This window comes from Microcaecilia unicolor, chromosome 2 (assembly GCF_901765095.1).
Source record: "Microcaecilia unicolor chromosome 2, aMicUni1.1, whole genome shotgun sequence".
NCBI classification, from domain to species: Eukaryota; Metazoa; Chordata; class Amphibia; order Gymnophiona; family Siphonopidae; genus Microcaecilia; species Microcaecilia unicolor.
In genome coordinates, this window is record NC_044032.1 from 190,242,487 (window position 1) to 190,269,229 (window position 26,743).

The 26,743-nt window shown below is 42.0% G+C and overlaps 1 protein-coding gene across 1 annotated transcript in view; it reads left to right on the forward strand.

Moving 5' to 3' along the window:
* The window catches only part of SLC12A2 (solute carrier family 12 member 2), a 352,311-nt gene that overhangs the window by 267,877 nt on the left and 57,691 nt on the right, over window positions 1–26,743 (forward strand). Inside the window, exons 22-23 of the mRNA XM_030193587.1 lie at window positions 2,698–2,820; window positions 24,671–24,782. Coding sequence (XP_030049447.1) covers window positions 2,698–2,820; window positions 24,671–24,782 — 235 coding nt within the window. The remainder of the gene's footprint in view (window positions 1–2,697; window positions 2,821–24,670; window positions 24,783–26,743) is intronic.

The following is a 26,743-nucleotide window of genomic DNA, read 5'->3' on the forward strand; positions in this document are numbered from 1 at the left end:
TCCAGGCACTCTCATGTCGAGAGCCTTTTCTGCAGTTCACTGAGGCAGGAGTGTCTATTCGCACAGTGCCTTCCTTCCTGCCCAAGATTGTTTCTCGCTTCCATGTGAATCAGCAGCTCTGTCTCCCTTCCTTTCGTAGGGAGGACTACCCAGAGGAATACTCTGCTCTCAAATATCTGGATGTGAGACGAGTCATCATCAGATACTTGGAAATGACCAATGATTTCCGGAAATCGGATCATCTGTTTGTCCTGTTTGCAGGTCCTCGTAAGGGTCTGCAGGCTTCTAAGCCTACAGTGACAAGATGGGTCAAGGAAGCCATTGCAGCGGCTTATGTGGCCGCGGGGAAGGTGCTGCCTATCCAGCTGAAAGCTCACTCCACTAGAGCTCAGGCGGCCTCGATGGCAGAGGCCGGGTCCGTCTGCTTGGAAGAGATTTGCAAGGCGGCAACTTGGGCATCGGCCCATACCTTCTCCAGGCATTACCGCTTGACTGTGGTTGCTCGGGCGGAGGACCGGTTTGGAGCTTCAGTGTTGCGGTCAGGGATTTCAATGTCCCGCCCTGGGTGAGTACTGCTTCGGTACATCCCACCAGTCTATGGATTGATCAGCATGATGATATGGAAGGTAAAATTATGTATCATACCTGATAATTTTCTTTCCATTAATCATAGCTGATCAATCCATAGTCCCTCCCAGATATCTGTATTGGTTATATTCTGGTTGCATTTCAGGTTCAAGTTTAGTCTTCAGTTCCTGTTCAGGAGGACTTCGTGTTCAAGTTTTTCAATGGATTCTTCAAGAGTTGAGACGAATTTGTGTTACAGTGAGCTGCTGCATTCCTCTCCCCTCCGTTTTACGGGGCTGGATTGAGACTTAAATTCTGCCGGCGCTCCCTCCCGCTTCTTGCGGCAGTAGGGCAGCTTTGTACCCCTCCCGCTTCGGCGGTGTTAGGGTCAGTCAGCTCCTCCCGCGGTTGCGGTTGCAGGATAAGCCAGATCCCCCCGCATCGGCGGGTGTGGTGTCCCTCCCCCGCTCCGCGGGGATGAGCTGGACGGATTCCCCTCCCCCACTTGTGTGGGGATGAGCTGGGTTAATTCCCCTCCCCCGTTTCGGCGGTGGTGAGCTGGGCAGAGTGTCCCTTTGTGGGTGTAATTCTCTAAGTGCTGAGTCCTGCGGATGGAGCTTGGATATCGACATACTGAGGAGTTTCCGGCAGCACATGACCACATATAGGGAGGCAAAAGGATTGCTCTCTATCTCCACCTGCTGGTAGATGGACACAACCACCAGTCTATGGATTGATCAGCTATGATTAATGGAAAGAAAATTATCAGGTATGATACATAATTTTACCATGGATGGGATGGGAGGACAGTAGAGGAGAGAATCACCGGATACGGATGGGAGGGCAGGGAAGAGGAGAATCACAGGACACAGATGGGAGGGCAGGGAAGAGGAGAATCGCTGGATATGGAGGGGGAGGGAAGAATCGTTGGACATGGAGGGGGAGGGAAGGGAAGAGAGAGAAAAAAAAAAGCTTACATGACATCCTTCCTAGGACCCGTTTCATTGTTGAGGAAACGGGCATGGTTCCACTAGTATTTATTTAAATTCTTATATTTTCAAAATCAATTACCTATTTGAAACAGCTTTTCTGGTGTGATTTGGCTTGTTTGCAGCTACAGTAGCATTCGGGGAAGTAGTGTGCATAATTCCTCTTAATATTAGAGTAAGGTTTTATGCACACCAATTATTTTATATTAGGAAATTTTAATAGAATGTATAGGCTTTTTCTCTGAACTTGAAAATCTAAAATTCTACAAGGAGACATAAACTTAGTGCTTCGTAGGAGGCCAGATATGAGTGGAGGTATAGTCTCTGGTTATCAATAAAGTATTAAGCGAGCAAGTAGTAGATTCAAGGGACAATATTCAAAACTTGTTGTTTATGCAAAGACCATACATGTATTTTTTTAAAATACGTTTTGTACAATTTTCAAACAGAAAATGTGTAGACTTCCACTTTGAAAATTATCATGTGTACAAACAGCATGTGGTCATTTGTGCCTGATTTTTTTTTTTTTTTTAATGGAAAGGCTTTTTTTCCTGCACCAGTTACCCCTCTCCCTGCAGGTGAAAGTCCACAATGTGACTTTTTTTTTTTCCGTCCATGCTAAAGGTGAGCAGTTTTCAGATGGCCTATTTAAGCAAGCAATTTGTGTTATACCTGTGCAAAATATTATTTTGAACATTCCCATCAATAAAATGTTTTTGAAGAATGTCAGCTATGGTGTATCCCTAATATGCTGTTTCTATTTGAATGGTTATGAGGTGTATTTTCAAAGCACTTAGACTTACAAAGCCCCATAGTAACTTGTGGAACTTTGTAAGTCTAAGTGCTTTGAAAATACGCCGCTATATCAATTTGCTTACTGTTGATAGCTGTGTTTGTTTTCGTAATTAATATTAGGTCTGATTAATGCCAGATTGATGTGCAGCAGAGCACCAGTACACATAACTACCTCTTTGTAAAAGGGGCCCTTAATATCCATTTTTAGATACGTGCTGCTCTATGTATTTTAAGAGCAATTTTGATTTTTTTTTCAAATGAAGTTTATCATATGAAAAAATTTGTGTAAAACATTTGTACTAAGAAATTGAAATAACATATTGGTTTTTCTTTTCTTTTTAAATAGAACCCAAAGATCCTTCTACTCCTTTAAGTATAACTGACCAAAGACTACTTGATGCTAGCAAACAGTTTCAAAAGAAGCAAGGCAAAAGCACTATTGATGTATGGTGGCTGTTTGATGATGGAGGTAAATTTAAACTTTGTGATAGGATGGCTACTAATGGAACCTTTAAAACACTGACAGCTCTGAATAGAGACTTCATTTAAAATCAGAGCTGCAATTTTACTTCAGTGCCCTAATCCAGTCAGGTCTGTCTTTTTCATGCATTTCATGAAGACAATAAATGTTTCTTATTTTCAGGGAATATCAGATGTTCTAGAAAAAAGTCTTGTTGCACTAAGAAATCTGTTTATATACCATTGTTCTAGTGTCCTTTCCCTCTGGGATCTATTGTAAACTGTAGCAAACTCGGAGCCTGCCACAACATGTTTGAATTAAAATGCTTTTCTGTAATCTTCAAAATACTGTAAAGTTGATGGATGTTTAAATTTTTTTAACTAGTGTGACATTGTCCTGCTTTAAACCAGTTTAAATCCTATAACTAATGGCCATGTCATAGATAAACAGGGGGGGGGGGGGGGGGGGGGAAATAGCTGTCCTCTAACAAGGTTAAACATACCACTAATTGGCTTGACTCTCACTTATTAAAAGAAAAACAAAGCAAAACTTATGTACTCCAAATAGTAGAAGAATTATAAATGCCTTACAATCTTATGCAACAAAAGCAAAATTAAAGAAGAAATTTACCAAAAATTGTAAACCACATTTAGGGGTCCTTTTAAAAAGGCGTGCTGTAAAATGGCCTGCAGTAGGGTAGGCACAGGTTTTGGACGTGCGCAGAATTGTTTTTCAGTGCACCTGTTAAAAAAAAAAAAAAAAAGGTCTTGGGGGGGGGGGGGCAAAATGGGCGTGCGGCAAAATCAAAACCCATTTTGGATCCGAGACCTTACCACCAGCCATTGACCTAGCGGTAAAGAATTTGGGTGATAATGACGTATGCGTGTCAGATGCCACTTGGCGCGCGTCCGCTACGCGTGCCAGAAAATAAAAAATGTTTTTTAGACATGCATAGTGGACGTGCACCAAAATTGAAATTACCGCAAGAGCCACGTGGTAGTCAAGGCAGTAGCTCCATTTTGGCACGCATTGGGCACACGTAGACGCTTGCGTGGCTTAGTAAATGGACCCCTTAAAGTATAATTGTTCTCATAAAACTAGAGATGACTTTAGACACAGCAAAGTGTCAAATAATCAGTCAAACCTCTCTCTTGAATATAATCATTGCATAATAGGTACTTTTTAAAATTTCAAAAAAATATGAACTTCATACACCACCACCACCAAGAGTTGTCGCAAAATTCACAGGTGCAAATTCAAAATCAGTGACCCAAACCAGTGAATTCACTACTTAGCTTGTTTCTCAGAAAGTTTCTCTGACAAGAGAAACTTGTTTAACACTCTTGAGAGAGAGAGAGAGAGAGAGAGGAGCAGCATGAATGTCTGTTCCAACTTGGACCTGCCATTCAGTCCCATGGCTGTTTGCATGGCCTCCATAAACAATGTCAGTAGTTGATGGCATATGATTTCATCCCATCGATTCAGCCAACACGAATGAGCCCTTCTCACATGAGTCACCAAAGGACAATGTCTCTGATATCCTTATGAGAAACCACATCCTGGAATGTCTTTTTTTTTTTTTTTTTGGCTTGGTTGGTAGTTTTGCTGAATGCACGAAGCATGGCGAGTCTGTTCACCTCTGTCCCACAAACCAAGGCTGCAGCAGTGAATCCACACAAGCAGAAACCCATCTTGGCTTTCTAAATTTGGTTCCGTGATGCACTAGAATACTGGGGCCACTTATGCCCCGCATACCTTAGTCTCAGTAGACACAAACTACTCAATTTGCAAGATGTAGTTCTAGTCACCAAGCAACTTAAGGACTTCTTTTCTGGATGTAGAATCAATCTAATATGGTAGATGAAATTCCCTTCCACAGTTCCACTGTTCCAAATTATATTATAAAGCCATACTAGCATATTTAGCTTGTGGTAAAAATCAGCTGGTGGAAAACGCTGAGGTGCTTTTTTTTATTCCTATGGGCATCTCGGCGTTTACTGCCAGCTGACTTTTACCACAAGCTAAAAATGCTAGCATGGCTTTGAAAAGGCCCCCTTAGTTCACTATTAATTTGATAAATTTTTAAAACTAGGATTACATTTTTTAATCATGATCAAAAATTTTATCTCCTGTCGTTCAGCATTGCTTTCTCTCCCCTGCCTATCCAATTTCACCTTGGCATAATGTAGCAGAGGGAAGGCATTGATGTCAGTTGCAAGTAGCATGTGGGAATCGCTGCCAGAAGGACCCTATGAAGAGCCAGCTAAATGTTAAGATAAATGTGTGGGGGGGGGGGGGGGGGGGAAGGGATGTGCTTGGGGAGCTTGGTTTCAGCAGGAGAAGAGAGAAATGGGTGTCTGTGTGTCAGGGATAACAGATATAGCAGCAGAAAGGAAGACTTAGGTGTATATACAGGGGAAGGATGCAGCAGGAGAGGATCAAGGTAGGTAGCTATATGGGGGGAGGGGGAGCAATGTACTGTGGAAAGGAAGCGGGTATATGCAACTTTCCATGATATTTAGCAGGTTTAAAAATTTTCTCTGCAGTGGGAAGTTACTAGTACCAAGCCATCCAGCCCAGAGGTGTGATTTAATCGTTGCCCACCCTTATTTGGAATCACAATGGTGGAATACTGTACCGTTCAAAATCAGGTCTTTGGGATCTTACAAACTTTTGAAAAACGTTAAAATTTCTTCCTTTCCTAGAAATTTATAAAATTAACAAGGTGACACTTTTTTTTCTTTAAACTTACTTTTACCTAGTTCCAGTTTATAGTTGTAAGCCACATTGAACTTTATAGTTAATGTGGGATAAAAATGGCAAATAATGTAATATAAAAAATAATGTATTCTTTGCATATGCAGAAAAGAGCACTGAAATTCAGAGAGGCTCAGAAAGAAAATTTTTGGAGCCAGCTCTGAATTAGAGAGTTGAATGGGGACAGAAATTTCACCCATCCCTGCCGGTCTAACCCGTCCCCTCCTGTCCCGGCAAGTAATCTCCCTCATCCCTGCCCATCTCCTGTACTAAAATAACCCAGTGTGGTAAAATAACCCAACCTATGTACATTTTCCAAAGCTGATATGGTCCAATCGATAAATAAAATGTTTTTCTACCTTTGTGGTCTAACCATTTTATTTTTCCATTCAGTTTTGTCTGTGTCTTTTCCATTTTTCCCCTGTCTTTCCAAGGTCTCCTGTCAATCTTTCCTGTGTCCCTCTGTCCTGTCCAGTACCTCTCTTCTGTGTCCCTGTTCCCTGTCTATCCCCCAAGTTCAGTATCAGCTCTTTTAGTATGATAGAGGTCTATACAATCATGAGTGGCGTGAACGGGTAGACGTGAGGTGTCTGTTTACGCTTTCCAAAAATACTAGGACTAGGGGGTATGCGATGAGGCTACAAAGTAGTAAATTTAAAACAAATCTGAGAAAATGTTTCTTCACTGAACGTGTAATTCAGCTCTTGAATTCGTTGCCAGAAAATGTGGTAAAGGCAGTTAGCTTAGCAGAGTTTAAAAAAAAAAAAAAAAAAAAGGTTTGGACAGCTTCCTAAAGGAAAAGTCCATAGACCATTATTAAATTGAACTTGGGGAAAATCCACTATTTCTGGGATAAGCAGCATAAAATGTTTTGTACTTTTTGGGGGAATCTTGCCAGGTATTTGTGACCTGGATTGGCCACTGTTGGAAACAGGATGCTGGACTTGATGGACCTTTGGTCTGTCCCAGTATGGCAATACTTATGTACTAGTGTCCCTATCCTCCCCTTATATTCAGTATTGCCTCTCTGTACCCCTATCCTTCACCTTATGATCAACAACGTCCCTCTATGTTCCTATCTCACCCCTTTTCCAGCATTGCCCTGTGTCCCTATTTTTACTCCATGCCCAGTATCTCATGTCTGTGCCCTGTCCCTCCCCTGCCCATACTCATAGTCTTGAATAATTCCCTCCAGCCCCAGTACTCAGTGTGGCATAATTTTCTCCAGCTCCCCCCCCCCCCCCAGAGTCCAACACATCTCCCTTCAGCCCCCCCCCCCCCCAGGGTCCAACACGTCTCCCTCCAGCTCCCCAGGGTACAGCACATCTCCTTCCAGGCCCCCAGGGTCCAGTATATCTCCATCCAGCCCTAGCCCCCCCCCCACCCAGGTCCAACACATCTCCATCCAGTCCTAGCCCCCCCCCCCCCCTCCAAGGGTCCAACACATATCCCTCCCCTTCCCCAAGGGTCCAACACATATCCCTCCCCTTCCCCAAGGGTCCAACACATATCCCTCCCCTTCCCCAGGGTCCAACACATTTCCAGCTCTAGCCCCCAGGGTCCAGCACATCTCCCTCTCCCTCATTCCCACCATCGTCTCTCCCTCACCACCACCACCCCTCCTCCTCCTGGGTCCTAAACTCTAACCTGTTTCATTGACTGGCAGCAATTAAAACACGCTGCTCTGGCTGGCGTCAGGACTTTTCCTTTGCTTCTCAGAAGCAGGACGTTACCTCACAAGTGTGGGACCAGCAAAAGAAATGCCCCAACGCCAGCAAGAGCAGTGTGTTTTAATTGCTGCCAGCCAAGGAAACAGGTTAGTTAGACTGTAGGACCCGGGAAGAGGGGGGTGGTGGTGAGGGAGAGAAGCAGGATTTGGGAAGTGGGGGCAGGGAGAGAGAGAGATGCTGGCTGGACCTGGGCAGGAGGAGGGAAGAGGAGGACTGTGGAGACCATCAGTGGTGCTCCTAGGCGCCATGGCACCTGGGGTTGTTGAGCCCTGCACTACACTACCATGGGAACCCTGTAGGAAATGCATCCATCTTCGCATGATTCCCACAAACCCTGTTCCTGTACAGCTTTCTAGTCCAAATCATTGATATCGACCTGTGTCTGCACCGGCATCAGGAACATTGGTCCCTATGGCTACCAGACCTATATCTTGACACTGGGAGTGGTCGAGCATCGCGTGGGTCTCCACCTGCCTTGATGCTGAGCAGGTCTCTTGGGACCTATCACCATTGGACGGTGTATGGATTCCTTTATCCTCGTTGGCATCGGATAAAGGCCATGAAAAATAAGCACTGGTCCCCCTTGATACATGGTACTGTGAGCTCTGAGGCATCAATGCAATCAGTACCCAAAAAGTGTTGTCACTGGGAGGAGTGCCCCCCCCCCTCTATTTTATACCTAAGATGATACAACTCTGCAGGCAGTGTCTGACCTGATGCCCCACCCTTTGCTGATGTCAGCCCTTGAACAGATCTGAGCCAATCTCCAAGAGCACTTGGCAGGGCTTTTACAAGTGCAGAGTTCATTGGCACTGAGTGTGCTTGAGCCAGCCATGACTCTTATCACAGTCTGTCCTGCAAGGCCCTCAACCAATGGTGCGGTTACAGACGCCGGTGCTGCATGGGGTGTCAACACCAGCCCCTATTGGTATCCCTTGACATCTGTGGAGGAAACTTTGCAGGAGTCTAGAGGAGAGCCTGTTTTTCGATGCCATTCCAGGCATGGGCATGATTCCTCTCATCCGAGGAAGGCACGGACTCAGCTCTCCCATGTGGAGTTTTTCACTGATTCCGATTCAGACTGTTCATAGGTGTCTGGTGAGGACCCATAGTACTTCTTGAAGGAGGAGTCCTATGGAATACCTTCAGACCACTCCCCACCAGAGAAAAGGCATAAATCTCCACCTGAGAGTCTCTTTCCCTGCTTTTGTTAAGTAGATGGCGGCTGCCCTCCCCATTAAGTTGGAGGTGGAGGACAAACCCAGAGCTCAGGTGTTCGAGGTTCTGGATTTCGACTCTCCTCCTAGAGAGGCTGTGACTGTCCCTGTTCACAAGATCTTGCATGAGGTTCTGGTCAAAAATTGGGAGTCTCCTGTCTGTCCCTGTACTCCCCAAAAAGACTAACACCATGTACCGGATTCAGAGTGCACCTGGTTTTGGTAGGCAACAATTCCCTCATTCCTTAGTAGTTGAATCTGCACTCAAATGAACCAGAAGTTCTCCAGGAAGAGAAGCTCGAACACTGGATTATTTTTGGGTGTAAGATATATCGGACCTCAATGCTCATTTTCTGCATTCAATCATACCAGCTCTACACGAGCCTCTACTTGTGGTCCTTAGTGCGCAATATGACTGATGTGGCAGACACTCTCCCTATGGAGTAGGCAGTCACTTCGCCATTTGGTCAAAAAGCAGAAGGCCTGTCATAAATCCCTGGCCAGGTGCACTTTTGACACTTTTGATATAACATCCAGGATATCTGCACAAAATATAGTAATGTGCAGACTCTCATGGCTGCGTGTATCTGACTTGGACCCAGCAGTCCAGCAGAGGTTGGTAGATACCTCTTGCCAGGGACATAATCTTTTTGGAGTGAAGGTAGAAGAGGTCGTGGACATAATCAAAAAGCATGCTCTTACCATCGACACTCTTTCCCGACTGGCGCCTTCTGCACCTTCCTCTTCTTGGAGGTTTTTGGGCAAGTCGGTCCCTATTGCTGTCAGATGTGTAGGTACACTCCTTCTCGCCCTACTCAACCAGTTCAGCCCCAGTCAGCTCCCCAGTCAAAGCAGGGGATGAGTTTTTGACTGGCTGCAGCACAGCATAGCCGCAGTCTAACTGCACCAGACGACTTTCTAGTTGGAGAGAAGCTGAATTTTTTCCAAGGACAGAGGACACTTGTAACCTGCAACCAGTGGGTTCTTCACATAGTCCGTTTTGGTTATGCTCTTCTTTGTCTAAAGAAACCACCAAACTTCTTTCTCTGCTCCCACCCAGCTAGTTGCCACTAGTCTTTCTCTCCAGCTAGTTCCCACCATTAATATTTCTCACTCCTTACTGTTAATGTTACTACATTGTTGATTCTCCTGTTTCTAGTCTCTATGGCTGCCTCTGATCACACCCAAACCATCACCACTGCAGGCTTCACCCCCACAACTGCTTTTGCTTTCAGCCTTCACAACCACCCCAATCTCACCTTCCCATGATTGCTGCTCCTTCTTGATCCTGCAGCTACTAATGTTGCTACCACCTCCCTCGTAGCCACTGCTGATCTTGCCCCTGCAGTGGCTTCTACATTCTGTTTTCATGATTATAGCAGTGTGAAAAGATCTCTGTTCTCTATCCTGCAGACCCTTGTTTTAACGGACCACAGGTAGGGAGCCACTGGAATAAATACATCCCTCACCCTCTAAATTGCAAAGATAAACACTTTAGTCTTGGACATACAAATGTACTTGAACTACTCCCTCACAACCATCATCACTCCACCAGCCTTCCCCCTTGCTTATGGCTTAAATATTTACAACATAATCCAGTGGACACTATTCAACATAATCCAGTGGACACCATTCATTAATGGCCAACTAAGTTTGACAGTGATGTTTTTGTGATACAACAATTAACACCTAAGTTATCAAACCTAAATACTCAACTTTGATTTCACTGCTTGAGCATTAATCGGACAAATCTTAACTGTCCTGTTTCTGTTATCAGTTTTGTTCAAAATATCTGATTATGACTCTACACTTTTCTCTGATTCTAACTATCACAAACACTAGAATGCTGCCTCCCTAAATTAGCTGAAATCTCATTCCCACCCAATTTATCACAAACCATTCTCCTTGACTCAACTGCTTGTTCCTTCAACGCCCAATAACAACCAACCAAAAACACCCAACATAAAACATTACCATCCACAAACCACCCCAACACTCAAAAGAAAAACCCAAGTTACTATTCAACACCAGAATAAATACTGGAATTGGCACACAATTGTGTCAGTATGCCATCAGCAGTATGTCTGTGGCAAGTGCATTGCAGCTCATTCTGTTTTAAATCTTATCGTATAGACAATGAGTTAAGTCAGCATCCTGGGAACTTTGAAGATCTAATATCTTACTTTTTCTCATAGAAAATCAAGTTACTTAATTTGTAGCAGGTTTTCTCTGTGACAGCAAGATACACCAGCTACAGGTTTAAAAAAAATGGTTTTATTGAAAAGGTGGTAACAAATTCAAATAAACTAGCATAATTCCTTATTTATAGATTATTTTAACACTTGTATCTTCATCAAATGTTAACTGTTGTGATATTGTCATTTCAGAAGAAGCTTAGACTAAATTTAAAGATGAATTCATTTTTTTCCTGTTTTTAAAAAGAACAGCTGTGGTATCTTTTAAAGTCTTGAACATTGCGGAGAATTTGTAGGATTGTCAGAAACATGATGGCTCCAACATTTAGCTGATTTTTTTTGCAGCCAATAATGCTTCTGCAGTTTCTGTTGAAATGAATTGAAAAGAAAATTGCACAAATTTTGTTTTATGTCTAGTACTGAAATTACCTAGATTGAATAATATGAGAAAAGGTACTTTCAGGCATAATTAAACAAGATTTGGTATCCATTCCTTTCATTTAGTTTTGTTTTTCCTTTTCCTCTTAGTTTTGTTTTTCCTTTTCCTCTTTACTATTCAGTATTATGCCCAATCTCTTCCCCTTATCTCCATGCTGTTCCACATTTACTTTCTAATTTGACTAGCCCCTAAATTATGCAAAAAGTATGGTTCAGTATCCTAATGTATCTGCTGCCTCGTTGAACTGCTCAGGTTGTCTGGCAGCAGAAGCCATTTTGGATCCAGTAACCAATTTTTTTTTGTATCAGAAGTGAAAGGGGATCCTCTAATGAGAAATTTCCAGTTATGCTGCCTAGCCACACACACTTCAACCATGTGCTTCTTTCTCCACTAATGTTCAGTTTCCCCTTGCTCACTGATGACTTTTGTCCAGGAGTTCAGGGACAAGATATCACTTTTATCAATAAGATTCATGGTATTAATATAATTAAAAAAAATTTTATTCATAACTATATCCCACAATTATCCAAAAACGAATTTCAGTTGGATGTGGCTTCCATTTAACAGTTGTTAGAAATTACATTGATTCAATTACATTTACAAGGTTGTATGATGCTGTGTTTTACAGTGGTTGGCAAGATAACTATTAATGTGTATGGAATACTCATTGGTTTTCTTGGGAAAGGTATGTCTTAGTTCTTTTTTTTAAATGAAAAGATGTGTTACAGTTAGAGATTGTGTATTGTTGTTCCAGAATGATTAGTGCATCTATTACTCATAGAATTTCATGAAGAGGTAGATCTTTAGGTCTTTTCTGAACTGGAAGTAGTTTGTTATGCTTCTTATGACAATGGGAATTGACTTCCACCATTTTGACCCAGGTAGCTAAATTCCACCATGTTGGTGGAGTTGTATAGTATGTTTTTGCAGTTGGGTAAGTGAAGTAGTAGGTAACCTCTGGTTTCTGGGTTTGCTTTTCTTGGTGATAGTTTGATCATGTTTAGCATGTAGTCTGGTGACATGCCAAACAGTATTTTGAAGATGATTTTACTAGTTTTGAAAAATAGTCTGACCTTAATTGGGAATCATTGTAGCATTATGAGTAGTGGGGTTGCTCTATCATATTTTGACTTTTTGAATATCAGTCTCATTGCTGTGTTTTGGACAGTCTGCAGCAATCGTAGTAGGTTTTCTTTGCAGCCTACATATGCTGCTTTACAGTAGTCTAGTTGGCTCAATATCGGAGTCTGTACTATAAGATGGAATGACTGTCTGGGGAAATAGCCTCAGATTCTTCTTAGTTTCCATAGAGTTTTGAAGCTCTTTGATGTGATTAAGTACATAAGTAATGCCACACTGGGAAAAGACCAAGGGTCCATCGAGCCCAGCATCCTATCCACGACAGCGGCCAATCCAGGCCAAGGGCACCTGGTGAGCTTCCCAAATGTACAAACATTCTGTACATGTTATTCCTGGAATTGTGGATTTTTCCCAAGTCCATTTAGTAGTGGTTTATGGACTTGTTCTTTAGGAAACCGTCTAACCCCTTTTTAAACTCTGCTAAGCTAACCACCTTCACCATGTTCTCCGGCAACAAATTCCAGAGTTTAATTATGCATTGGGTGAAGAAAAGTTTTCTCCGATTTTGTTTTAAATTTACTACACTGTAGTCTCATCGTATGCCCTCTAGTCCTAGTAATTTTGGAAAGTGTGAACAGACGCTTCACATCCACCTGTTCCACTCCACTCATTATTTTATATACCTCTATCATGTCTCCCCTCAGCCGTCTCTTCTCCAAGCTAAAAAGTCCTAGCCTCCTTAGTCTTTCTTCATAGGGAAGTTGTCCCATCCCCGCTATCATTTTAGTCGCCCTAACTTGGTCTTCAAGGGTCAGATGTTTGTCGAGAATGATTCCTTGTATTTTCATTTGTGTTTCGATTGTGATTGTTGATCTATTATGATGATTTGGTAAGTGGTGGGTTTGTGCTGGCTGGATAGAACCAGGAGTTTGGTTTTGTTTCGGTTCAGTTTGAATTTGACAGTTGTGGCCCATTTTTCCATGAGGTTGAGTCCTTTTTTTGGCATTATCCAGTACGTCTGTGATGCTGTTGCTGAAAGGTTTGTAGCTGGTGATATTGTCTGCATATATGACTGGGTTTAAACCAATTTTTTTTCCAGTTTCTTGCCAAGTGGATCCATCAGGTCATTGAATAATATTGGTGATATCGGGGAACCTTGAGGGACCCCGCATTCAGGGATCCAGGAAGCTGAAAACTCATAGGACATCTTGACAAAGTAGGATCTAGTTCTTAGAAAACCATTGAACCAGGCTGCTACTGCTCCAGTTATTCCAATGTTGTCGAGCAGGGTCATTAGTATGGTGTAATCTACTAGGTCGAAGGCAGTTGACATGTCGAATTGCAGTAGTAGTATTGACTGGCCTTGGCTTATTATTTTGAATTTTGTGATCAGGATGATTGACTGTTTCAGTCAATCATGAACAACTTGAAAAGCTAAAGGTGGACAAAGCCGTGGGACCGGATGGGATCAACCCTAGGATATTGAGGGAGCTCAGAGAGGTTCTAGCGGGTCCTCTTAAAGATTTGTTTAATATATCCTTGCAGACGGGAGAGGTTCCGAGGGATCGGAGAATGGCGAATGTGGTCCCTCTTCACAAAAGTGGTGATGGGGAAGAAGCTGGAAACTACAGGCCGGTAAGCCTCACTTCGGTTATTGGAAAAGTAATGGAAGCGATGCTGAAGGAAAGGATAGTGAATTTCCTGGAAGCCAATAAGTTGCAAGATCCGAGACAACATGGTTTTACCAAAGGGAAATCGTGCCAAACGAATCTCATTGAGTTCTTTGATTGGGTGACAGGAGAATTGAATCAGGGACGAGCTATGGACGTAATCTACTTAGATTTCAGCAAAGCTTTTGACACGGTTCCCCACAGGAGGCTCTTAAATAAACTGGATGGGCTGAAGATAGGACCCGAAGTGGTGAACTGGATTAGGAACTGGTTGACAGACAGACAGACGCCCAGAGGGTGGTGGTGAATGAAATTCGCTCGGAGGAGGGAAAGGTGAGTAGTGGAGTGCCTCAAGGATCGGTGCTGGGGCCGATTCTGTTCAATATATTTGTGAGTGACATTGCCGAAGGGTTAGAAGGTAAAGTTTGCCTATTTGCGGATGATACTAAGATCTGTAACAGAGTGGACATCCTGGAGGGAGTGGAAAACATGAAAAAGGACCTACGGAAGCTAGAATAATGGTCTAAGGTTTGGCAATTAAAATCCAATGCGAAGAAATGCAAAGTGATGCACTTAGGGAGTAGAAATCCACGGGAGGCGTATGTGTTAGGCGGGGAGAGTCTGATAGGTACGGATGGGGAGAGGGATCTTGGGGTGATAGTATCTGAGGATTTGAAGGCGACGAAACAGTGTGACAAGGCCGTGGCCGTAGCTAGAAGGTTGTTAGGCTGTATAGAGAGAGGTGTGACCAGCAGAAGAAAGGGGGTGTTGATGCCCCTATATAAGTCATTGGTGAGGCCCCACCTGGAGTATTGTGTTCAGTTTTGGAGGCCGTATCTTGTTAAGGATGTAAAAAGAATTGAAGTGGTGCAAAGAAAAGCTACGAGAATGGTATGGGATTTGCGTTACAAGACGTATGAGGACAGACTTACGGACCTGAACATGTATACTCTGGAGGAAAGGAGAAACAGGGGTGATATGATACAGACGTTCAAATATTTGAAAGGTATTAATCTGCAAACGAACCTTTTCCAGAGATGCGAAAGCAGTAGAACAAGAGGACATGAGATTGAAGGGGGGCAGACTCAAGAAAAATGTCAGGAGGTATTTTTTCACGGAGAGAGTAGTGGATGCTTGGAATGCCCTCCCGTGGGAGGTGGTGGAAACGAAAACGGTAACGGAATTCTAACATGCGTGGGATAAACATAAAGGAATCCTGTTCAGAAGGAATGGATCCTAAGGAACTTAGCCAAGATTGGGTGGCAGAGCCGGTGGCGGGAGGTGAAGATGGTGCTGGGCAGACTTATACGGTCTGTGCCAGAGCCGGTGGTGGGAGGCGGGACTGGTGGTTGGGAGGCGGGGATAGTGCTGGGCAGACTTATACGGTCTGTGCCAGAACTGGTGGTTGGGAGGCGGGGCTAGTGGTTGGGAGGCGAGGATAGTGCTGGGCAGACTTATACAGTCTGTGCCCTGAAAAGGACAGGTACAAATCAAGGTAAGGTATACACAAAAAGTAGCACATGTGAGTTTATCTTGTTGGGCAGACTGGATGGACCGAGCAGGTCTTTTTCTGCCGTCATCTACTATGTTACTATGTAAGTATTGCAGCATGGTCTCACACACACACAAGGAGTGACTCGGGCTGCACATACTCCTACCATAGCAGAGATAATATTTAACCATCTCTCTGACCTCATGTGCAACTGTCTTTAAATCAGTCACCTTACTTTCTAACTCTTCTTACTCTCTTACTTATCTATATGTTACATCTTTGCTTTACCCTTCACTATCAATTAAAATATTCTATTACGTATTGTGTTGACATTGTAAGTAGTATACTATGCCACACTTTGTATTCTTATTTGAATATTTTTACTGCTGAAATTGCCTGTTGCTCATGTTTGATCTATTCTTACTGTCCGCTGCCTTGAGTGAATTCCTTCAAAAAGGCGGTAAATATATCCTAATAAATAAAATGATGCCCTTTTCAGAAGGGAAATTACCTTTCAAGAACATGTATGCTATGTGTTCAGTTAAACGTTTGATGAACCAATTGGGTCAGTTTTGCATCATGTAGTTTTGGGCGGCTGTCTAGTACGCACATGGTGTGTGCATATTTTGTCAGTACTGCTTTTACTGAGCTGGTTGTTGGTATCTTGAAGGAGGACCAGATTCTGTCTGCTTTGATGTCTTCGTCGTTGATTTCACATTCGTGTAGGAAATCTGAGTGTCGTTTGTTTTGCAGCTAAGTTTGATATTTTTATTATTTTTCCTCAAAATATTGTGCGAGCTCATCTACTTTTGGTGGGGTTTTTTGTTTGACATTAACAGATTGTGTATTCAGTATGTTTTTCATTAGTTCATATATTTTTTCGTGTTTCTTCTGGGCGCACGCATATGCTGTAGTATTCCGCTTTGGCTCTTTTTATGATGTGTTTGAGAGAGCTCTTTGCTGAAGCCCTGTTAAAAAAAAAACAAAACAGTTATATTTGATAACTGGTGAGCAGTTATATGTCCTGATCTCCCCATATACTTTTTAGGAAGTAACCAAATCTTTAGTATTATAATTGATCCATATTTCAGTTACCTGTTATTGTTTGCTGATTGCATATTTTTTGTTAATTGTTTATTGCCTCTTTGGACTGATAAAGAATCCTGGTGGTTATCCTGGGGATAATTTGAGAGTGGGAGACTCGTTCATAGGCAGTTGTGATCCAGTCGGTGGGAGGAGAATGCTAGTGTAGAACACAAGTGGCAGGTACAGGCTGAGCTGGCGAGTTGCTAGGCGTTTTGTGACATTTTTATTTGGTTATTCATCACTGTTGACCAGAAGCAGTGGTTGTCCATTTTTCCTCTAGTTAGGGCAGTGTGTGGTGTCGTTGGTTCTCTGTTTTTGCCATTCTCTTTCCATTGAAGTGTAAAGGTGAGTTTGTTATGGTCTGACCATGGCACCTCTGCCCAGTTATGATTCTCTATTGTATGGTTGTTATTAGCTAACTGTAAGATAGTATGCCTAATTGATGACCTTTTACATGAGATGAGGTGGCTGGTGCCATTTTGAAGTTCCATTGGTTCAGGAAGTTTGTTAGAAGCCTGGTGTTGGCGTCATGTTGTTTTTCTAGGTGTATATTTGATATCACCTAGTAGAAGGATATTCAAGGTTTTGTGCAAATGTTTGATATGATGTCCATGAAGTTGTCTTGGACGTTGGACCATCTTCCAGGCAGGCGGTAGAAAAGTATATCACATAATTGGTCAGTTAGTATTGTCTGTGATTTTGCATGCCATGATTTTAATCATAGGGGATACATGGTTTTTACTGTAAAGAAGAATTTATATATTGAGGTGACCCCGCCTCCTTTCTTTTTACTTCTGTTGATGTGTGTTATTTTATATCCTGGTGGGCATAAGTCAAGCAGTACTGGGTGCATTTGCAGCTACGTTTCTGTTATGAATAGTATACCTAATTACTCGGTTTCAATCCAGTCTCTAATTATGGTTGACTTATTATCCACTGATCTTGCATTTATATAACCTATATGGGTACATATGTATCAATGTTGATGTTGGTGTACTTAGCAGTCTGTAAATGTCTCTGCTTAAATAATCATATTTAAAGGCATTTTTGCAACCAGTACTATGGGAATCCTTTACACCACATTTTCTAGCTCAAAAAGGATGCAGTGTAAAGAAATATACAGGGATACCAAGATACCTGTGCATGTATTACCCAGCCCACTCACCCCAATCCTGGCATTGACCTTTTCCTTAGCATCCAGACTAGACCGTCTGAAACCTGTGAGTTATGGCCATCAACCAGCAGATAAAGACAAGTTTTTAAAAAATGTCCTGTATATTTTGCCCTATAAGGGCACTATGTAGCGTGAGGACATCAGTATTTCTCTGTCTCCAGCAGATGGTGAAAACACTGTGCAGCTCCTGAATGTTTTTCTGAGGCAGACTCCTGGACCAGTTGGAGAACTGGCACCCATTTAAGAAAGGGGGGGGGGGGGTCTCCCTTCTGAAATTCAAGAAAGAAAGAAAAAGAATTTGTCTTAAGGGACCTTTTGTGATGAACCCACATAGGAGTCTGAGTTCATCTCCACTCCCACTACCTTCCCTTCTCATGCTACTACTACTAATCATCTCTATAGCGCTACTAGACATACGCAGAGCTGTACGTATTATAGTAGTAGTAATAGTCAGTAGAAAATGACACAGGGGTAATGTTTGTTCCCGCCCCATCCTCGTGGGTTCTGTCCCCGTCCCCACCCCATCCCCGTGGGCTCTGTCCTCATCGCAGAAGCCTCAAACACTTATGATTTTATATTTAAATGTTTTTATTAAAGTAGAAAAAGGAACAATGTGCTGTGCAACTGTTTATAAATCACAAATAGAAAACAATAAAAACAACAAACTATAATAACTCCACCACCCTCTACCCTTCCAACCCCAATAATAGCTGACTTCTACTACCCTAAGGAATCCTAATCCACCCTATTAAAATGTCCAGAGGTACAAAATATGCCCTATAAATCACTGTTATGATTTTTTAATGTGGATGAGTAAGTCATCAACAGTCTCAGGATTCAGTCTAGCTCTCCTGTCTTCCACAGTCCTTCCTGCAATAGAAAATGTCTTCTTAGCAGATGTGCTAGTAGCAGGAATATACAGGCTCTCCCATGCAAATTTTGCTAGTTGTGGCCAGCATACTTGCTTATTTTTCCAAAAAATCTAAATATCGTCGTCTGAATCACGCAAACATAAATAACAGTCCAGTTCATTAACAGGAACGTAAGACCTTTGAAGTCAGAATGATTAAATATTTTGACACCCACCAAACAGGACTTAACAAAAATCTGGGTTTTCTAGCCCATTATAAACCATAAAATTGTACTGCTTTGTCACCCTCTTATCTCCATGCATATCTCCCTGTCCCTCATCCACCCAGCTCTCCCTCTCACCTAACCCACCCTCATCCTGTTAGACTGTCACTGAAATGCTTTGATGTTTCACTTATATATACTAGTGGCCTAGTGATTAGGGTGGTGGACTTTGGTCCTGGGGAACTGAGGAACTGAGTTCGATTCCTGGCACAGGCAGCTCCTTGTGACTCTGGGCAAGTCACTTAACCCTCCATTGCCTGCCGCATTGAGCCTGCCATGAGTGGGAAAGCGCGGGGTACAAATGTAACAAAAATAAAATTTGCTTATTTCCAATCTGACGAAGAAGGGCTGCCTTCAAAAGCTAGTAAAAAATGTATTTAAGTTATGTCCAATAAAAAGGTATATTTTCTTTTCCATGTTTTATTTCTATTAATCAAACACTATTATAACTGCAAAAGAGTGTAAATATATCAAAAATCCTAAATGTCACTCTCTTATTCACTCAGTAGTTGGACGTAGGACTTTGACATAAAAAGTTTTTTATATATAAATGTAAAATAGCCTCAACAGCCCAGGGAACCTCACATTAGGACTCCACTGAAGTGGCCAACATCATAGGCTCCTACCGCCTTTCGAAAAAACTCACAGAAGTCAAAAAAAAACTCCCAAACAATACACACTTACGGGAGAAAAAGATTCTGTGAACAAAAAACGGAAAGCGGAGTATCTTACACTATCAAACAATGATCAAAGTCTCCACATCCTTCTACAGTGAATATTGATGGATCTGAAAAACTACAGTATCCATTACTGAACTTTCTTGAAAAATAATGAACTGAAGAGTATCAAAGACATCAACCGCAATACAAATACTATACCAATCACTTGTCACATAGCAATGACTGAAAAGCTCAAAAAATCAATAACTTAGCTTAAATTGTTGTTTTGTAGCTCCTTTAAAGTCATGCATAATCCAAATTCACAAATCGTGATAATAGTTTCTCGAGGGGATGCCTTGGTCTTAACAGTCACATTTACAAGAAGTTCTTGAGACCAGTATTAATTTCTCATACTGATCTTTCAAGTGGGTCTGAGCTTACAATCTAGCACATTCGCATTCTTTTAGGTTTTCTTCAGTCATCCTCACTCGCAATGTTATTCAAACTTTCTCGACAGCAAGGGACCCCACTGTTTCGCAACCTTCATCAGGAGAAATCCCGAAAACAAAAAATGTTTTTTCTTTTCTCTTTAATCCATCGCGAACAATGCCTCAAAAATGGTGGACGTTCATATAGGACGCCAACTTTATAGCTCCGCCCCTTGAATGTTACATCACAGTCCACTTTATCCAATCTCACTCTCATATGTTTAAAGCACCAAAACATGAATCAAACTTAAAGGAACAGTGGAAAAGCCCGAAAAGAGCTAGAAGCTCAACAACGCAAAAACAAAAAAAGCTTTCAAGAAACTTTCAAAAAAATGCTTCCCATTCCATCGGACCATTCAAACCACTGGGACTAACTGTTTGTAAATAGTAAATCCATTTCTGTTCTTTTTGATGGAGAATACGTGAGATGTCTCCTCTTCTGTTGTTGTTCTTAAGTTGTTCTATAACTAAACATCGCAACTCCATAAAATCATGGTTTTTATCTACATAATGTGTAGCCAAAGGCATATGAATTTTTTTTGATTGAATACCATGTTTGTGTTCAGACAATCTCACCTTAAACATACGTTTAGTTTGGCCTATATAGCGCAGACCACAAGGTCATGTAATTAGATAGACTACTGCTTTTGACATACAAGAAGTGTTGCTCCGTAAAAAAAATCCACCTCCGTTTTACCGGGTCCCAAAATTTATTTGTTTCTTCCATCACTTCGCACATGACACATTTCCCACACTTTTTGTGCCCAAGCACTTCATCTTGATTATTTTCTATAGTGGTCCTAACATCAGGATGACATAAAACTTCAGATAGATTAGCACACCTGGAGTAGGATATCATGCATTTCTGTTTAGCAAAAACTTCATGAGTAGACAAAATTTTCCAATTCTTGTAGATAATATTGGCAACTCTAGGTGCCAATGAAGTATATTGCATGATGCAAGCAATTTTTTGTTTCTCCTCTTGGTGTTTCTGTGGTTTGAATTCCAACAAATGTTCACGGTGGTTATATAATGCTCTTTTATAAGCATGTTTAATAATTTTAGTGGGATACCCTCTCTTTCAATTTATCTTTCAACCGAACAGCAGAATCTTTATATTTCTGTTAAGTGTCACAAATGCGCCTATAGCGTAAAAATTGCGCAAACGGAAGATTATTTTTAATATGCGCTGGGTGCATGCTATCGTAAGACAACAAAGAATTGTGATCAGTGGGTTTCGTGAAAACATCAGTTTCTAATTTATCCACATTTCTAGTAATCTTTACATCCAGAAAACTAATTTCACTCGAATGAGCAGTATTTTGAAATTTAATAGTAGGGTGGCATGCATTTAGATCTATCAAAAACTGATCTAACATTTCAAGTGTAGAGTCCCAAATTACAAAAATGTCATCAATGAACCTCCACCAACATTTAGCATGTTGGAAGCGAGGGAGTTTATAAATCATGTTCTCTTCTAAGTCTGCCATAAATAAATTGGCAACTGTAGGGGCAAAAGCTGCTCCCATGGCAATACCAGTAAGTTGTAGAAATAGTTCACCATTGAACATAAAATAATTGTTAAATAAAGCTAACCTAAGTAACTTCAACAAAAATTCTGTGGGAACAGTTGTTGATTTAGGACGTCGTTCCAAAACTTGTTCCATCACCCTCATCGCCTCATGTTGTGGGATAACCGTATATAAAGATTGGACATCTAATGTCACCAAAAAGCCAATCTTATCTTGTGATGCTAGAGCTTCCAATTTCTTCAAAAAATGACTCGTTTTTTTTATATACGACTTGATATCTGTAACTAGTGGAGATAAAAAGCTGTCTATGAATTTACAAGATCTTTCAAGTAACATTGAATGATATATACCACATTGAAAGATGAGCACGTGAAGGATTCCTTTATGTTGAATATTTTTCCTTTGTGAATAACTGGAATCCTTTGAAATGTTTTGGCATATTTTGCAGCTGGATATATTGCAAGAATGTGTGCCACTCTTCTTTTTGAAGAATAGGAATGAGTGGATGCTAGTGAGGAATAGGGAGATTTATTTACTATATTTTAAAGGTATTTAATAAAGTTGTGATAAAGTGAAATTTTGATGATATTAAAGGGTGGTTACTGAGAATTGATATATACATATCTCTTAGGGATATTACCTGGTCTGTTGCAGCCCTTAAAGCCTGCAAGTGAGGACAGAAAGAATCTGAAACACTTCTCTTATTTTTCCTGCTTATGTTTTTAATATGGTCATAAATTTAAAATCCTGTATACTGTATTTTTGAAAATGATTCCATACAAATATGTAGCTATATTTTTCATTTTGTCCTGTTTGATTTTTGGTGAGTAGCACAATCTGAGACTTTAGTTTTCTCTAGACCAGTAGCTGCTATGTTTGTCCTGTTGGTCAAGATTCTGATTTTAGGTTCAACTGAAAAAACACTGACACATCCAATGCAAAAGCAAATCTAATTTTCATATCTACAGTGGTGGAAATAAGTATTTGATCCCTTGCTGATTTTGTAAGTTTGCCCACTGACAAAGACATGAGCAGCCCATAATTGAAGGGTAGGTTATTGGTAACAGTGAGAGATAGCACATCACAAATTAAATCCGGAAAATCACATTGTGGAAAGTATATGAATTTATTTGCATTCTGCAGAGGGAAATAAGTATTTAATCCCTCTGGCAAACAAGACCTAATACTTGGTGGCAAAACCCTTGTTGGCAAGCACAGCGGTCAGACGTCTTCTGTAGTTGATGATGAGGTTTGCACACATGTCAGGAGGAATTTTGGTCCACTCCTCTTTGCAGATCATCTCTAAATCATTAAGAGTTCTGGGCTGTCGCTTGGCAACTCGCAGCTTCAGCTCCCTCCATAAGTTTTCAATGGGATTAAGGTCTGGTGACTGGCTAGGCCACTCCATGACCCTAATGTGCTTCTTCCTGAGCCACTCCTTTGTTGCCTTGGCTGTATGTTTTGGGTCATTGTCGTGCTGGAAGACCCAGCCACGACCCATTTTTAAGGCCCTGGCGGAGGGAAGGAGGTTGTCACTCAGAATTGTACGGTACATGGCCCCATCCATTCTCCCATTGATGCGGTGAAGTAGTCCTGTGCCCTTAGCAGAGAAACACCCCCAAAACATAACATTTCCACCTCCATGCTTGACAGTGGGGACGGTGTTCTTTGGGTCATAGGCAGCATTTCTCTTCCTCCAAACACGGCGAGTTGAGTTCATGCCAAAGAGCTCAATTTTTGTCTCATCTGACCACAGCACCTTCTCCCAATCACTCTCGGCATCATCCAGGTGTTCACTGGCAAACTTCAGACGGGCCGTCACATGTGCCTTCCGGAGCAGGGGGACCTTGCGGGCACTGCAGGATTGCAATCCGTTATGTCGTAATGTGTTACCAATGGTTTTCGTGGTGACAGTGGTCCCAGCTGCCTTGAGATCATTGACAAGTTCCCCCCTTGTAGTTGTAGGCTGATTTCTAACCTTCCTCATGATCAAGGATACCCCACGAGGTGAGATTTTGCGTGGAGCCCCAGATCTTTGTCGATTGACAGTCATTTTGTACTTCTTCCATTTTCTTACTATGGCACCAACAGTTGTCTCCTTCTCGCCCAGCGTCTTACTGATGGTTTTGTAGCCCATTCCAGCCTTGTGCAGGTGTATGATCTTGTCCCTGACATCCTTAGACAGCTCCTTGCTCTTGGCCATTTTGTAGAGGTTAGAGTCTGACTGATTCACTGAGTCTGTGGACAGGTGTCTTTCATACAGGTGACCATTGCCGACAGCTGTCTGTCATGCAGGTAACGAGTTGATTTGGAGCATCTACCTGGTCTGTAGGGGCCAGATCTCTTACTGGTTGGTGGGGGATCAAATACTTATTTCCCTCTGCAGAATGCAAATAAATTCATATACTTTCCACAATGTGATTTCCGGATTTAATTTGTGATGTGCTATCTCTCACTGTTACCAATAACCTACCCTTCAATTATGGGCTGCTCATGTCTTTGTCAGTGGGCAAACTTACAAAATCAGCAAGGGATCAAATACTTATTTCCACCACTGTATATTTATCAGTAAATACATACATACACATAAAATGTGTGTGTAATTATTAGATATACACTAGGAAAACACCACTACCCTAGTTCTCTTCTTCCCGCACCCCCACTGCTTGTCTTGTAGCCTCCACTCAGTTTTTGCGATTTTTTCTGTGCTGACTCCTAAATGACACGCATGTTCTGATCCTATCAGAGAAGGTACAGTAGGATTTATAACACAAAAACATTGCTCAACTCCAATTTTTTTGTACTCTCAAAGAATGCTAATTAGCTAGAAAATAAACACCACCTAGTAGTAGAAGCCCTACGTAGTTGTAGTTAATTGTTTCTTTTAATTTCTTCTTAATGTAGCTTAAGTCATCCAAGTAAAATACATTAATATTTTTATCATAGACAAAGCTGAGTTTAATGATGCTGTTCTTGTGTGATGTGAATGTTGCTGCTTTTTAGATTTGTTATTCCTGTGTTTCTAGTTAGTCACACTCATATGTGGCACAGTGGTTCCTAAACATGGCCGTAGGCATTACATGTATATTTACCTCATGCATATCCTGATTGATTGGGGTCTACCAGGGCAGGTTTGGGAATCATGGCTGTGGAGCATTTCATATTACATAGTAACTTAAAGTGAATAAATTTTCTTTTTAACACAGGCTTGACATTACTGATCCCCTATCTGCTAACTACCAAGAAAAAGTGGAAAGACTGTAAAATCAGAGTGTTTATTGGTGGAAAAATAAACAGGATAGATCATGACAGAAGAGCGTAAGTTTGCGAAAGCACTTGTATTAACTGTAGTTTCAACATGCATTTGTAGGGCACATGGTAACAAATATCAAGGGATTGAATTGACATAAATTTAAAACTTGTTAGCAGTAGTGTTTTATCTTCATCTTCAATTTGTACCTACCATATGGAAATAAAATCTGTCCAAAGTGAAAAATCCAACCATTAACCCACATCATATTTGAAGCACAAAGTACTGAGCATATTAACCGGGAGTTGTTTAACACTTCCATTAGGAAGCTTTAACATCAGACTTCACTTCCTCATTTTTGACTAAAGGTCTCTGAGGATAGTTCACCATATTTACATGTGGGTAATGTCTTTTTGCATGGAAGTTCCCATGATCATGGTGAGGAACAAACATTTTGTTTTTTTTGCTGCAGCAGTAACTTGCTCTCTAGAGTGCTTTTTCTTCAGTTTTTTTGTACCTATCTTTCTCCCTACTACCACCAGATTTTTCAAGTCAGCGTGCCTTGATATAATTTTCTTGTTCCACCTATTATAATTAGACTTTGAGGATTTTCAACTTTCCACCGACTACATCCTCATTTATTTCTTCTGAAGTCGTGTTTTTTCAAGAAAATAATCTTCCCTTGGATTTTGCGTCAGCTTCAGACAGTAACAAAGATTATCAATGGCTTCAAGTTTTTGCACAGCCTTCAGGGAGATATCTACCTGTGATGAGATATGCTTGTCTGGGTGAGGACAAGGTAACCCACTGCAGCTTCTGATAAAGAAGCTTCCTTAGGGCCCTGTTTACTAAGGTGCGCAAGCATTTTTAGTGCGTGCTAAAAATTAGTGTGCGCTAACTATGTAGATGGCCTTAGGAATATTATGGGCATCTACACAGTGTGCTGTAAAAACGCTAGCGTGCCTCTAGTACAACTTAGTAAACAGGGCCCTTAGTGCCATGACTGTACCATCCTGAACTATGTGCCAGCAGATGGAGGTAGAGAAACTGATCTTTTCCAGTGACATCACCAGTACAAAGGGGCCGTGCTTGATGTAAAGCTCCAGTATTTCTCTACTTTTACCAGATAAATGGTTCAGATTGGTGCTCCTGGTCCATGGCCTAGTTTCCATCAGTGCAGACAGGTGCACGCATTGGTCAAGCCTAATGGCTGGCTCCCACGTTCCTGAACCCACAGACCAGACCCGATGGAGCATGGCTCTACTGACCCCAGTTCCTGCCCACGGGCAATCACTTGATGAGGCATATGGCTTGGCCCTGTGGGGTCCTAGCACAGGGGAGTGTTCATCCCCATTCCTTCCCCCCTCCTCGTACTTTTGAAGTGCTTCCCTAGGCTAGGGCTCGCATGCACCCCCTTGAGACAGCCCTCTTATCTAAATGGATTCCACTGCCATCTACCGCTCCTTCCTAAAGTACATCACATTCTCCGAGGACAAGCAGGCTGCTTGTTCTCACTGATGGGTGACATCCACGGCAGCCCCCTCCAACCGGAATCTTCACTAGCAAAGGCCTTTGCTAGCCCTTGCGCGCCCATGCGCGACCGTCTTCCCGCCCGAACCGGCTCGTGTTCGTCAGTCAGTCTTCTGTCCGCGCTCGGGACAGTCGTGTTTTGCGCCGTTTCGTGCCCCTCAAGTTGACCTCGCGCATCTTCGCGATTTTCGTTTAAAAAAAAAAAAAAAAAAGACCGATCCGGTCTTTACCCCATTTTCCGTATTTCCAGCTTTTTCCCCGCGTAAGTTTCCTTTTGCTTTCGGGACCGGCCTTTTTGGCCTCGGTACGGGTTTTTTCTCCCTTCTTTTTGGTGCCTTTCGTCATCATCGTGAATTTTGATTTCGCCGGCGTGATTTTTCCGCCCATGTCATCGAAGTCTTCCAGCGGCTTCAAGAAGTGCACCCAGTGCGCCCGGGTAATCTTGCTCACTGATAGGCACGCTTCGTGTCTTCAGTGTCTGGGGGCTGGGCACCGCCCG